At 43.9% G+C, this 15,833-nt stretch overlaps 1 protein-coding gene across 1 annotated transcript; it reads right to left on the bottom strand.

Moving 5' to 3' along the window:
* Positions 1 to 8,938: 8,938 nt before the first annotated feature.
* Positions 8,939 to 14,655, bottom strand: LOC135539945 (PAK4-inhibitor inka1-like). The gene is made up of 3 exons (XM_064966217.1): positions 14,521 to 14,655; positions 14,365 to 14,402; positions 8,939 to 10,044 (listed from the first exon to the last, which is right to left on the bottom strand). Exons 2-3 carry the CDS (start codon positions 14,365 to 14,367, stop codon positions 9,067 to 9,069), a joined length of 981 nt encoding a protein of 326 aa, XP_064822289.1. The 5' UTR covers positions 14,368 to 14,402; positions 14,521 to 14,655; the 3' UTR covers positions 8,939 to 9,066.
* Between the last annotated feature and the right edge of the window lie 1,178 nt (positions 14,656 to 15,833).

Here is a 15,833-nt window from a genome sequence, read left to right as displayed (position 1 = left end):
CAGGACAACCCACTCAAGTGACGCACCCCTCCTAGGGGCGGCATGGAAGAGCACCAGTAAGCCAGTGACACAGCCCCTGTAATAGGGTTAGAGGCAGAGAATCCCAGTGGAGAGAGGGGAACCGGCCAGGCCGAGACAGCAAGGGATGTTCGTTGCTCCAGAGCCTTTCCGTTCACCTTCACACTCCTGGGCCAGACGACACTCAATCAAATGACCTACTGAAGAGATGAGTCTTCAGTAAAGACTTAAAGGTTGAGACCGAGTCTGCGTATCTCACATGGGTAGGCAGACCATTCCATAAAAATAGGAGAAAGCCCTGCCTCCAGCTGTTTGCTTAGAAATTCTAGGGACAATTAGGAGGCCTGCGTCTTGTGACCGTAGCGCACGTGTAGGTATGTACGGCAGGACCACATCGGAAAGATAGGTAGGAGCAAGCCCATGTAATGCTTTGTAGGTTAGCAGTAAAACCTTGAAATCAGACCTTGCCTTAACAGGAACCCAGTTTAGGGAGGCTAGCACTGGAGTAATATGATTAAATGTTTTGGTTCTATTCAGGTTTCTAGCAGCCGTATTTAGCACTAATTGAAGTAGGTATGTTAGTACTTTATCCGGGTAGCCGGAAAGTAGAGCATTGCAGTAGTCTAACCTAGAAGTGACAGAAGCATGGATAAATTTTTCTGCATAATTTTTGGATGGAAAATTTCTGATTTTTGAAACGTAAAAAAAAAAAGCTGTCCTTGAAACAGTCTTGATATGTTAGTCAAAAGAGAGATCAGGGTCCAGAGTAATGCCGAGGTCCTTCACAGTTTTATTTGAGACAACTGTACAACCATCAAGATTAATTGTCAGATTCAACAGAAGATGTCTTTGTTTCTTGGGACCTAGAACAAGCATTTCTGTTTTGCCCAAGTTTAAAAGTAGAAAGTTTGCAGCCATCCACTTCCTTATGTCTGAAACACAGGCTTCTTGGGAGGGCAATTTTGGGGCTTCACCATGTTTCATTGAAATGTACAGCTGTGTGTCTTCTGCATAGCAGTGAAAGTTAACATTATGTTTTCAAATTACATCCCCAAGAGGTAAAATATATAGTGAAAAGAAAACAATAGTGGTCCTAAAACAGAACCTTGAGGACCACCAAGATTTACAGTTGATTTGTCAGAGGACAAACCATTCACAGAGACAAATGTATATCTTTCTGACAGATAAGACTAAGGCTAATTGTTTAATTTTCCATCAGAATATTTTGTATAAAGATAAGTATTACATTGTTATATTTTAGGATTAACTCTGGTAGGCCTGAAACAGACATCCTCACCTCAAGTTCAACTGTCAGAGTCAGTTGGATCACCATGGCGCACTGCCTTCATATCATAGGCCTGCAGTAGCTAAAGCTTAATAATAGCCACACTATTCCAAACCTTCACAAATGTTCTAAAGTTTATTAGGGTTATATCAAAAGTACAGTAATTTGGCAGGTAGCCTAGTGGTTAGAGCGTTGGGACAGTAACCGAAAGGTTGTTGGATTGAATCCCCAAGCTGACAAGGTAAAAATCTGTCGTTCTGCTCCTGAACAAGGCAGTTAAACCACTGTTCCTAGGCCGTAATTGTAAATTAGAATTTGTTCTTAACTGACTTGCTAAATAAAAAATGTAAAGCTGCTGTTTATGGGGAAAATACACAAGAGAGAATGTAAACCAGGAAAAGAACATACCTCCCCTATATTGGACCATCCCCAGTACATTTCGATCTGTCCCTAGTGAGACAAAGGTATGCTAAATGCTAACTGTCTTCTTCAAGCACTGCACATCTCCATTCACTGTGCACCCAAGCCCAGTAGTTAAGCCCTTGCTGCTCACACCTCTCACCTGAGCTTCCACCCCCTCTGCGATATTTGTCCAATTGATGTCACAAAAGACAATTTGTCCACCCCGGGCCCTAGCCTGGCCTTAAAGACAACATAGTAAATCTGTCACACTGAAATTAGTATATGTGTCACGCCTTGGTCTTAGTATTTTGTGTTTTAGTTAATTAGTTGGTCAGGCCAGGGTGTGACATGGGTTTATGTTTGTTGTATTTCTTAGTGGGGTTTTTTAGTTATTGGGATTGTGGCTGATTAGGGTGTGTGTTGCATAGGTTTGGCTGCCTGAGGCGGTTCTCAATCAGAGTCAGGTGATTCTCGTTGTCTCTGATTGGGAACCGTATTTAGGTAGCCTGGGTTTCACTTTGTATTTCGTGGGTGATTGTTCCTGTCTCTGTGTAGTGTTCACCAGATAGGCTGTAATAGGTTTCACGTTCCGTTTTGTTGTTTTTTGTATTTATATGTTATTTTGTGTATTGTCATTTGTTCCATTAAAGAACATGAGTAACCAACACGCTGCATTTCGGTCCGACTTTCTTTCGACAAACGAAGAACGCCGTTACAATATGTTACGTTTGGTATGGTTACATTTGAACATAGGTTACTTAAGCCAAAAGTTCAGCAACCGTCTTGCGTGTTCGAATCACACATTTCAATTTGTAACATATCATACGAAGTCGATGATGGACATCCACCAATTAATACATATCATGCTATTCGAAATGTAACATATCATACTAAATGGAGAGAGACAGATTTACCTTTACTATGTTACATCTATACCTGAGTCCAGGTTGCCAGCCCAGAAAGCCCCTATTGAAGTCATTAGACTACTGAGCCCGTTTAAGATCCGGTCCATACTGGTCCCAGAGTCTGTGTGCATTTCAGATTAGGGGTTTTACTGATTATACATGTCTGTCACCCTTTTCTCACTACAACTAGATTGCTATGTGGCCCTGAGAGGGGAGTAGTACAAGGTTCACTGACTTTTCCTACCATACAAACTGATCAACTGTAGTTTGGAAGAGCTCTGACTGAAATTGGTCTCCTTTGACATTACAAAGCCACAAGAATGAAGAACATGCCAAACTTTAACACATGGCTGATCTCCTGTTGTTTACTCTGGGGATGATCGGAATCAGAGTGATTACAGAGCCTGATTGGTGTGTGATTTTTATCAGGTTATCAGTTGGGACCCGGGAAAACTCATGGTTCATTTCACCCCATTGTTCATTAAAAGGAGATTTAGTTAGGAGGCCTGCCTGCCTGCCTGCCTGCCTGCCTGCATGCCTGCCTGCCTGCCTGCCTGCCTGCCTGCCTGCCTGCCTGCCTGCCTGCCTGCCTGACTTTCTGTCTGTTGCCTTTAAACTGTTTACAAACAGAGCCTTGCTGATTTAGATCATCTGCTCGCTGCCCTGATCCTCTCACCCGCATACCATTACATGATCTCTAAACCATCCAACATCTGCCATCCACACGCCTGCCTGTCTGTATGTCTCTCTTCCTGGCTGTCTCACTGCAGATAGTCCTCAGACTCTCAGTAGTGATAAAGCCAGTGTTGACCACTCTCATTAGTCGAGATCTACTGAGGATTACTATGGTATTACTAGGGTAATCACAGCACTGTAGGTCATGCCTCACATCAGCACCATCATCACAGACACCCTGGACCCACTCCGATTTGCATTCTGCACCAACAGATTAACAGATGACACAACCTCTATTGCAGCCCACAGTGCCCTCAACTACCTGGATATAATGCATACTTACGTAAGAATGCTGTTCATTGACTACAGCTCAGCATTCAACACCATAATCTCCTCCAAGGTCATCACCAAGCTCAGGACTGGGACTGAGCACCTCCCTCTGCAAATGGATCCTGGACTTCCTGACGGGCCACCCCCAGGCGGTGAGGGTAGGCAACAACAAATCCGTCACGCTGACCATCAACACAGGTGCCCGTTAGGGGTGCGTGCCTTGTCCCCTCCTGTACTCCCTGTTCACCCATGCCTGATCACTACGACGATAAGACATCCTATAGGGAGGAAGTCAGAGACCTGGCAGTGTGGTGCCAGTGTGGAACGTCAGCAAGACAAATGAGCTGGTCGTGGATTACAGGAAATGGAGGGGCGAGTACGCCTCCATCCATATCAACTGGGCTGTAGTGGAACGTGGTCCACACACACCCACACAGTTGTGAAGAAGGCACGACAGTGGCTTTTCCCCATCAGGCTGAAAAGATTTGGCATGGGTCCTCAGAGCCTCCAAAAGTTCTTCAGCTGCACCATTGAGAACATCTTGAACCAGCTGCATCACCGCTTGCTTGGCAACTGCAAGGCACCCAACCACAAGGCACTACAGAGGGTGTTGAGTACAGCTCAGTATATCACTCGGGCTGAGCTCCCTGCCATCCAGGACGTCTACACCAAGCAGTTTCAGAGGAAGACACAAAAAATTGTCAAAGACTACAGCCACCTAAGCCATAGACTGTTCTCTCTGCTACCACACAGCAAGCAGTACCAGCGCACCAAGTCTGGAACCAACAGGACCTTGAATAGCTTCTACCCCTGAGTCATAAGACTGCTAAACAAGACTGCTAAATAGCTCAATCAAATGGCTACCCGGAGTCTACACATGTTGTTAACGAAGCATGTGACAAATAAACAAATATTTGATTTGATTTAGGATCTTATTAAAGATATTCAGGGATCATTGAAAGGTGATCAACGCAGGGTGTACTGTTCAGTTCAAATGACTAGGGTTAAAATAGTAGGGTAGACATGTTCATCTCAGTTTAGTATCATCCACTCTTGTGTGAGCCCCCTTGTGTCCCAGGGTACAATAAGGACAGGGATGAGAGGACCAGGCTCATTAATAGAGCGGCACCTTCAATCAAATCAAATTTATTTATATAGCCCTTCGTACATCAGCTGATATCTCAAAGTGCTGTACAGAAACCCAGCCTAAAACCCCAAACAGCAAGCAATGCAGGTGTAGAAGCACGGCTGACTCCTACAGCCACCACATACTACTACAGCCACCACATACTCCTACAGCCACCACATACTACTACAGCCACCACATACTACTACAGCCACCACATACTCCTACAGCCACCACACACTACTACAGCCACCACATACTCCTACAGCCACCACATACTACTACAGCCACCACATACTACTACAGCCACCACATACTACTACAGCCAACACATACTCCTACAGCCACCACATACTACTACAGCCACCACATACTCCTACAGCCACCACATACTCCTACAGCCACCACATACTCCTACAGCCACCACATACTACTACAGCCACCACATACTCCTACAGCCACCACATACTACTACAGCCACCACATACTCCTACAGCCACCACATACTACTACAGCCACCACATACTACTACAGCCACCACATACTACTACAGCCACCACATACTCCTACAGCCAGCACATACTACTATAGCCACCACATACTCCTACAGCCAGCACATACTACTATAGCCACCACATACTACTACAGCCACCACATACTCCTACAGCCAGCACATACTACTACCCTTACCACATACTACTATCGCCACCGCATAGAATACTTTTTGTTCTAAATCCTCAAAAACATAAAACCTCTACATCTACCTACTCAAACTATGATCTATAGAACAAGTCAAGTGGATGAACAAAGAAAAACTGTTTTGGGGCTGTATGTTGGTTGCTTGCTCCACAACTCTACAGCTTCAGCTCTATCTCTTATCCCTCCATTCATTATTCCTAGCATAGTAGGTAGATTGTTGCACTTAGTAGCCGGGGCACCAAATATATATATAAAAAAAAGAAGCAATACACATTCAGAATACTTCCATACTTCCATGAAAACCCTAATTTCTTAAAATACTAGACAAACCACTCTCATCCAGTCTAATCTTTGTTGAGTGTGTTTCTATAAAAAGATACACATTTTCTCAGCCATCATACGTTTTTCCTTCCTTCTTTTCAATGTGTAAACTTAAGACATCAGAGGATAAGGTTTACTTCATCACAGCTGCCTCAGTTAGAATGAGCCTGGCCGGCTTTCCGGTAGAAGACCTAGATAAACAGGCAAAGTCCTCCCAGTGTCCTCCATATCACACATGATTGGTGATGCTGGATGCCCCTATGGAACTCTGGGAGAATGTGAGGGATTCTACACTGGAAACTCTTTCCCTCAATACTTCTTCACTTTATCAGTGTACTTTTATCATGAAACTGGACATAATAATTAGAGAAAGCCATAAATGAATCTCTATCTTATTTTGGTGTAGATTTCCTCTCTGTCTGTAACCTGTCTGAATGAGTAAGCATTTTGTACTGAATGAGTGCAAACAAATGGTACCCTCCGTTAGCCAATGAGTGTGGATGAGTGGGCACCACCTGTGAGTCCAGCAGCCAAGTGAGTATTAGAGCTGCTTAAATGAGGCGGTGGGCTGTAAGTTTGTTAGTGAGAGCCCTAAAGCGAGTGATAAGGAGAAAAGTAAACTTCTGCTCCATCTGAACACAGCTGCTCTGCTTAACTTCGCCTCACATTTCTCTGTTGGGACACATGGGACATTAGCTCATAAGACACGTGTAGCTGGGGCAGGGGCTGGGGCAGGGGCTGGGGCTGGGACTGGGGCTGGGGCTGGGGCAGGGGCTGGGGCTGGGGCAGGGGCTGGGGCTGGGACTGGGGCTGGGGCTGGGGCTGGGGCTGGGGCTGGGGCTGGGGTTGGGGCAGGGGCTGGGGCTGGGGCTGGGGCTGGGGCTGGGGCTGGGGTTGGGGCTGGGGCTGGGGCAGGCAGAGATTTTTGTGGTGATACAGTCTTTCTCTTTCCATGGTCTGTAAATAACATAGTTACCCTCTTTATTCTCTCTGGGATATATTCAGAATTTCTAATATATTCAGTCCTTGTATGGTAATATAGAGGAGTGAAACAGGGACTTGTGAGAGCAATGTGTTTTAACCTACTGAGTTAGATACGGTCCCTTCAGAAAGTATTCACACCCCTTGACTTTTTCTACAATGTGGGATTAAAAATGGATTTAATTGTAATTTTTTGTCAGCAATCTACACAAAAAGAGTATGAAAGATAAGTATTCAATAAATAAAAAATTCACCTTTATTTAACCAGCTAGGCCAGTCGAGAACAATTCCGCATTTACAACTGCGACCTGGAGAAGTGTTAGAATCACCTTTGGCAGCAATTACAGCCTTGCGTGTTTCTCTGTAAATCTCTAAGAGCTGTTTGCACCTGGACTGTACAATATTTGCACATTATTCTTAAAAAGAAAAATCTAACTCTGTCAAGTTGGTTTTTGATCATTGCTAGACAGCCATTTTCCAAGTCTTGCCATATATTTTCTAGCCGATTTAAGTCACAACTTTAACTATGCCACATTCAATGTCGTTTTGGTAAGCAACTCCAGTGTATATTTGGCCTTGTGTTTTAGTTTATTGTCATGCTGAAAAGTGTATTTGTCTCCCAGTGTCCAATGGAAAGCAGACTGAACCATCTTTTCCTCTAGGATTTTGCCTATGCTTAGCTCTATTCTGATTCTTTTATCAACAAAAGAAACCTCCCCAGTCCTTTACCGGTGACAAGCATACCCATAGCATGATGCAGCCACACCCATGCTTGAAAATATGAAGAGTGGTAGTGATGTGTTGTGTTAGATTTGTCCCAAACATAATGCTTTGTATTTAAGATAAAAAGTTCATTTCATTGCCACATTTTTTTGCAGTTTACCTTAGTGCCTTATTGTAAACAGGATGCATGTTTTGTAATATTGTTACTCTGTACGGACTTCCTTCTTTTCACTCTGTCATTTAGGTTAGTATTTTGGAGTAACTACAATGTTGTTGACCCATCCTCAGTTTTCTCCTATCACAGCCATTAAACTCAAACTATTTTAAAGTCTCCATTGGCCTCATGGTGAAAATCCAGAGTGATTTCAATTATCTTCAGCAACTGAGTTAGGAAGGATGCCTGTACAGTGACTGGGTGTATTGATACACCATCCAAAGGTTAATTATTAACTTCACCATGGTCAAAGGGATATTCAATGTCTGCTTTTTATATTTACCCATCTGCCAATGGGTGCCCTTCTTTACAGGGCATTTGAAAACCTCACTGGTCTTTGTGGTTAAATTTGTGTTTAAAATGTATAGTACTGCTCGACTGAGTGACCTTACAGATAATTGTATGTGTTGAGTATAGAGATGAGGTAGACATAAAAACAATCATGTTAAACACTACCATTGCAGACATGACACAGTCCATGTCACTTATTATGTGACGTGTTACGCACACGTTTACTCCTGAACTTATTTAGGCTTGCCATAACAAAGGGATTGAATACTTATTGACTGAAGATATTTCAGCTTTTCATTCTTAATAAATAAAAACAACATCTAAAAACACAATTCCACTTTGACATTATGGGGTGTTGTTTAGGCCAGTGGCACAAAATCTCACAAAAAAGGTTATAACACAACAAAATGTGTAAAAAAAGAAAGGGATGTGAATACTTTCTGAAGGCACTGGGGGATTAAAAGAGATGAAAGAGGCCTGGGAAAATGTAATGCATTCCATCTTTTGTAAAGATATCTTTGTGATAACGTTGGACTTTCATTTTATCATCCGATTGTTACATAACTTGAACGATAAAAACGGTTTTAAATAAACAGGGGTCTGGTGACTAAATGGTCCAAATGGGTTATCTTCTCAATCTTGCATGATACCCACCACTCTCTATGCTATTTGCCTAGAGTTTCAATATGATTCTAATTAACAATGTAATTAAACCCTACTTTCTGTTCCTTTTCCCACAGCAGGTAGTAAAATATGTCTTTGATCATGTGTGTGCAGTGAGTAGTGAAGCGCCTCTCACTCTGACTGACATTAATTCATCTCCGGTGACTATAGCAGGCTAAATACTCTGGCCTCACTTTGACTAGTTCTCCATTCATTCTGATACCTCCTTCTGACTGGTATCCAGCAACTGTAAAGCCTGTATCTTATAGTTTAATTTGTTATTGACACAACAAATATTTCCAATCTCAAATAATTTGCTTTATTTTTGGCAGCATATAGTCAGAACATAGTGATAACATTTATCATATAAAAAGAGTGACTTTGGGGATTGTCCATTGCCTAGAATGAGTGTCTGTTAGTGGCTGTCCTGGTGTCAGATGTAGCTGATGATGTTATTACAGATAATAGGCTGTCTGCTGCCAGTCTTCATGAGGGCAGTGAACTGATAGAAGTCTGTGTCTAGTTCATGCAGGCCAGAGTGGGATTGGTGGAAGAAGGGGGACTGGCGTGGGGCAGGGGCCTGCACCCCTAGGGGGCAGGAGAGCCGTTTGGGGGCCATGGCAGTCCGACTTACATGTGAAGAAGAGTCTGAGGACCTCATCCTCACCCTCCCCTCTACACTCTTTGACATCCCAGCTATTTTCCGCCTCATGTTGACCAAGAAGCCAGAGATGGGCTTCAGTTCTGCTGGTTCAGGGCAGTCCGGTAGATCCATCCAGTTCTGTATGAGGTCAGCAAAGCTGTTGTCCCCCAGTACCAGAGGTTGCCTGTTCCGTCCCCGTGTCAGCAGTGACGTGGTCCAGTCCTCTGGGTCGCTGGCCTCGAATGAGGTCCACCTCTCCAGGCAGGCGTCTGATGTGGATTTGGGCCGGACCAGGCCACTGGGAGCCTGGTTGGTTCGGAGGCAGGCGGAGGAGGACACCCGTACGTTCCTGGTCCTCCTGAGCACCACGGCCTCGTCCTGCCAGGAGGCCTCAGAGTAGCCAGAGTCAAACTCCAGACTCTTCTCACTGCTGGGGGAGGTCAGACCCAGGCCAAGGCCCAGACCCAGCCGGCTGCCTGCACCCTCTTCCTCCTCCAGAGGACTGGCCAGACAGCAGGCTGAGTCGTAGGTGCTGGCCGTACTGGCGTCAGAGATGCGCAGGCGGGTACGGCGCTCCCGCTGCAGAGCCCTCTGATAGCAGGCTCGTGCCACTGCAGAGCGGTGGACCAGGGTGGGGGCAGGGGTGATGGCAGGAGCAGCAGGGGCAGCAGCAGGGCAGGTCCTTCTCAGGTGTTTCAAGTCCTGCAAGGACCTCATCATGTAGTGCATCTGGTCCCGCAGGCAATCTCCAGAGTCACGCAGACACAGCTGGGAGGGACAAGGGACGCAGTCAGACATAGGCTGGCACACACACACACACTTTGACACATTACTATGTTTAGATAAAGAAAACACAGTCAGTGGTTGAGTGCTATTATTTAGTGGTAGCAAAGATTTTCTACAAAATCACACAATACATGTTCTATGTCTAAATAAAGTCCAGCCTGCTGCAGATGTTTGATAGACCGAACATTCTCAACAAAGTCTGAGCTGAACTCTTTCTGGAAAGCACACAGCATTTTTTGGTGACTATAGTGGAGACCAGATCTGTAGGGCAGGCTCAGACTTGAAGAGTGGGTGACAGCTGATAGGTTTCGACTGTCTGGAAGAGCTACGCCTCTTTTGTAAACTTGAACTCACACTGCCAAACGGACGTAAATACTCCCCTTAAACATCCATCTGAGCGGTAAACAACACCCATGCTCTACCTGTCCTGCTCTACCTGTCCTGCTCTACCTGTCCTGCTCTACCTGCCCTGCTCCAACTGTCCTGCACCCTTCTCAGATACATAACTATCACACCACACTTGACCAGTTTTCATATGGATCCACCCACTCCAAGTTGTTTTAGCAACAACAACAAAAAGTTTAATTTTATTGTTGGACATATAAGACTGTAAAAACACCAGCAAATCAGCTCCAAGTGATTTACATTTTGGAAATCTGTTCCAAAGTATTCCCATTCATAATAGAGAGATATATGTGATCATATACAACTGTTAGCATGGTTTGAAATAATTATGTTTTAGTCAAATATTATATATGTTTGTGCTTCTTGCGGTCAATTTGCAGTCTACAAATTATTTGTTATTATGTTCAGGCCTCCTGACCATCCGTTCAAAAAAATAGTGGCTGAATCTAGTTGATGATCCTTGCTCAAAGGGTGATCTGCAGGGGATTGAGGGTTCTCTGGCACAGGCACAGGATGTAGGTATAACTGTGTGTGTCTCTTTAAGTGTGAGGGATGCCTGCATATGGAAGTCAGCTGTGACACACTAAAGAGCATATACTCTCATTTCCTCTCCCTTTGATTCACAGGGACCAACTCTGATTGGTCCAAACCAACCAGTGAGCAGCGTCCACACTCAAAATCAAACAGGGTTGACTGAGCATAACGGTTCGCAAACCATGTACGACATTACCTCTGATTGAAAAATGTGGCCAACAAAACATACACAAACTGATACTTCAAAAAGTGGGATAGAAGAGTAAATCATGTAGTCCTGACAGAAATGTTAAATGTTAAGTCCTGACTTAGTTAAAAATAAAACATTGAGAGGATCCGTTAAGTCCTTTCATGACAGGCATTATACTTTTCGACAGTATCAAATAGCATTACAATATTAAGTTTCCAGAAATGTAGAAATTGTATTATAATTTAAATGTCCGGATGTCATACTAATTTCGGCTTTGACAACAGCTGATCAATTTGATATGGTGGATTCGCTACCGAATTGAACGAATAGCGGGAAACAACGCAATCACGCACGACACATTCAAATAGTACGCGACAATTCGAAGAAAAAAAATTGAGTATGGTTTAAATGCCAGAATGATATACTCATTTCGGCTCTTCATCTCGTAAAAATCGATGCAGACTTTTCCACAATGCATTGGAAGAGTTGGGCTGCGAGTGATAGGCCCTAGTTCTCTTCAAGTAGACAACAACAAAACTAAGCTACTTAATTGCGAAGATGCCCAAAGCTTCTGCGGTGATGTTCAAATGTAGGCTAAGTAGTTTTTGTTCTCCTTAAAATGATCAGGAGTATTAATCATCATAGGCTACATCTTTGAAAACATTTTTTTTTTGTCAAAGTGGATTTCTGTATTCTCACTGAAAAGTGTTTCTTGTTCTTTTGGGCTTAGTCAGAGCTTTTAAACTAAATACCACCCGCATTCGGCCCCGCCACACCTACTCAGCCAATCAGGATCTGCTCCTGCGCTGCAGCCATGAAATACTTCATACTTTTGACTAAACAGTATGTCCTAAATAGTATGTGACAATGACTAAATACTATGCAGTTTAAGTACGTAGTACAATAGTATGGGTATTGGAACATGGCCACTGTACATTTACCTTCCAAACCTTTATGGGGGACTGATCTGACAGTGAGGTGAGAAATGTTTAGCAGACCAGAGGAGGAGAAAAATGGAGCCCTCTGAGACACATATTTATGTCTGACCATAGAGGTCACATCCAGTGAATGAACAGTCCTGTTCACCCCATAGTCCTCTCTTTCCTGTTCTGTCAGTGTGTGACCCTATGCCCTGTCATGCTGTGGGTAAGAGCCCAAGCTCCTCTATTGTCTACTGAAGCATTTGACCCTGTGCTAACACCTTCTGTCTCTGTTTGCTTTCATCACAACAAAGTTAGACAGAGCGGGAACTTGAGAATGCAGCCACAACACGGGTTGTGTGGTACACTCAGACACAACACGGGTTGTGTGGTACACTCAGACACAACACGGGTTGTGTGGTACACTCAGAAACAACACGGGTTGTGTGGTACACTCAGCCACAACACGGGTTGTGTGGTACACTCAGACACAAAACGGTTGTGTGGTACACTCAGGCACAACACGGGTTGTGTGGTACACTCAGGCACAACACGGGTAGTGTGGTACACTCAGCCACAACACGGGGTGTGTGGTACACTCCGACACAACACGGGTTGTGTGGTACACTCAACTACAACACGGGTTGTATAATACACTCAGACACAACACGGCTTGTGTGGTACACTCAGGCACAACACGGGTTGTGTGGTACACTCCGACACGAAACGTGTTGTGTGGTACACTCAGCCACAACACAGGTTGTGTGGTACACTCAACTACAACACAGGTTGTGTAGTACACTCAGACACAACACGGGTTGTGTGGTACACTCAACCACAACACGGGTTGTGTGGTACACTCCGACACAAAACGGGTTGTGTGGTCCACTCAGCCACAATACGGGTTGTGTGGTACACTCCGACACAACACGGGTTGTGTGGTACACTCAGCCACAACATGGGTTGTGTGGTACACTCCGACACAACACGGGTTGTGTGGTACACTCAACTACAACACAGGTTGTGTAGTACACTCAGACACAACACGGGTTGTGTGGTACACTCAACCACAACACGGGTTGTGTGGTACACTCCGACACAAAACGGGTTGTGTGGTCCACTCAGCCACAATACGGGTTGTGTGGTACACTCCGACACAACACGGGTTGTGTGGTACACTCAGCCACAACATGGGTTGTGTGGTACACTCCGACACAACATGGGTTGTGTGGTACACTCAGCCACAACATGGGTTGTGTGGTACACTCCGACACAAAATGGGGTGTGTGGTCCACTCAGCCACAACACGGGTTGTGTGGTACACTCCGACACAACACCGGTTGTGTGGTACACTCAGCCACAACATGGGTTGTGTGGTACACTCCGACACAACACGGGTTGTGTGGTACACTCAGCCACAACACGGGTTGTGTGGTACACTCCGACACAACACGGGTTGTGTGGTACACTCCGACACAACATGGGTTGTGTGGTACACTCCGACACAACACGGGTTGTGTGGTACACTCCGACACAACACGGGTTGTGTGGTACACTCAGCCACAACACGGGTTGTGTGGTACACTCAGACACAACAGACACAAATTGCCTATAAAAGTCTGACTTATATAAAACATAATTTAGCTATAATAACCTTCCTGCAGGGATTGTTTTTTTGTTGCCAAAAAGGACGAAGTGGTAAAATCACATCTATAGTTTCAAGAGATACTGTAGACCTCCACAAAGGAAAATACTCTTTACAATTACAGGAAATTATGATGCCCTTTTCATACAGTGAAAATGAAAAGTATATCTAACACATTAGACACCCATCTGGCTCATAGATATAGAGCACCTTAACTAACTGCCATGTGTTTGTTTCCCCGACTCATGGCATAGCTTACAGTGGATAGCATCCCTCTGCAGATGCATTTGGGTATCTAGTCAGACATTATGCGTGATAACGGTGCCTTTGCACCGAGCATTGTTGCCCTGCAGATGTTGTCTCTATATGCTGGTGTTAAACCCCATCATTTCAGGGACTGACATTTCATTTAATATCTTGAAATACAATTGACCTATTTAATTTTAAATATGGTAGGCCTATAGTTGATCTAATTCATTGCCATTTTACGCACAATTACAATTTGAGCAGACTGTGCATAAACCGATTTCAGTGCCATTTCCCACTACTGTACTGTATTGCTTGGCAATCTAATGTATGCTTAGGTTACAGAATGGAAAAATACTTACCATTTTATTTATTTCAGAGTGACCGTCACAATTAACGCCTAAAAGAGAAAATATGAGGAGATCAATTCCTGCAAGTTTTTGTCTAAAATACAGTAAGAGCAAAATCCATCATAATTGTAGCCTATAATCCACTTGGACTAGTCTGTTAATACTCACATTTGATATGGCACGTTGCATCCAGTTTGACATGAATCCATAAAGGGTTGATATGTTCCCATAAGTAAGTCAATTTTGCGCACAGCTCTTGGTATGAATCCTCCGGACTGAAGGCGCACTGTGAAGTGTAATGACTTTGTCTGATTCGTTTCTTTTCCAGCATGCGCTCTCCAGCCAGTTAGAGCGTTGCATCTCTGAAGTAGCCAATCCGAGTTTGAGATCTGAGCAAGTGAATTAACAAATCATCACCTCTTTACTATGCACATCTGGACATGCTGCATCATGCGCTGGACTGAATAGAAATAGATTCAGAAAGTCATCGGTGGCATAAATTGGTCATAAAAATGTAGCCTTTCATAGAGCTATGTATTTAATAATACACAATATTAAATACATGACAGATCTGTGCAAATATTTGTGTTCTTTTTTTTATACTTAACATGCCCGTTTTGTATTTATTTTATCCCTAGGGCATAGGCTACTATAATTATCCACTAGAACCCCCCCCCCCCCCCCCCCCCTTCATACGTTAGGATTTATTAGGATTTTTGTTGTTGTTGACATAAGTGTGTGGGGTGAGAGTAGAAAATTTTGAATATATTGTTATTTATCTTTTATTGTAAGTAAATATTGTACTTTGTAGTTGTCATAGTCTTGGTGCTGTGGGTAAGGCGGAGTCAGGCGCAGGACACAGAGATGAGTAATAATAGTAACTATACTCAAAAATAATCTTCCAACAAGGAGAATGAAACATCCAGAATCACATAAACGAGACAACTGACAACAGTAAACACCCACAAAACCATGATGGCCCCAGAGGGTTAAATAGGGAAATAATAAAAATGTAATGGGAACCAGGTGTGTACAATACAGACAAAAACAAATGGGGGAAAAAATGTAGAGGCTGGAAAGCCGGTGAAGTCGACCGCCGAACGCCGCCCGAACAAGGAGAGGCACCAACTTCGGCGGAAGTCGTGACAGTAGTGGTCATTTGGACGTTAATATGAAACATTTTACATTACAGCTGTAACGTCCAGTTATTTAGATTTCTTATGTTTATAAGAACTGAGGTTTGGGCGTTGCTATACTTTAGTTTAACTTGACTCAGAAGTTTGCTGGCATTACATAGTTCACATGTTATACGCCTCCCGCCATCTGGCTACTGAAAAACATGGACCTGGAAACTCACAGTATGAATACACGGACTGGATTATGGCATTAAGTTCACTACATTACAACAGTCAATGGGTACAGTAGGTGAATAACATAGTTGTGGCATCCGGGTGTTCACTACAGAGGACATTTCTTGATAA

Source organism: Oncorhynchus masou, chromosome 5, assembly GCF_036934945.1.
Source record: "Oncorhynchus masou masou isolate Uvic2021 chromosome 5, UVic_Omas_1.1, whole genome shotgun sequence".
Classification (NCBI taxonomy): domain Eukaryota; kingdom Metazoa; phylum Chordata; class Actinopteri; order Salmoniformes; family Salmonidae; genus Oncorhynchus; species Oncorhynchus masou.
The sequence above is the reverse complement of the archived record's forward strand: the minus strand, read 5'-3'. Positions and strand labels throughout refer to the sequence as shown.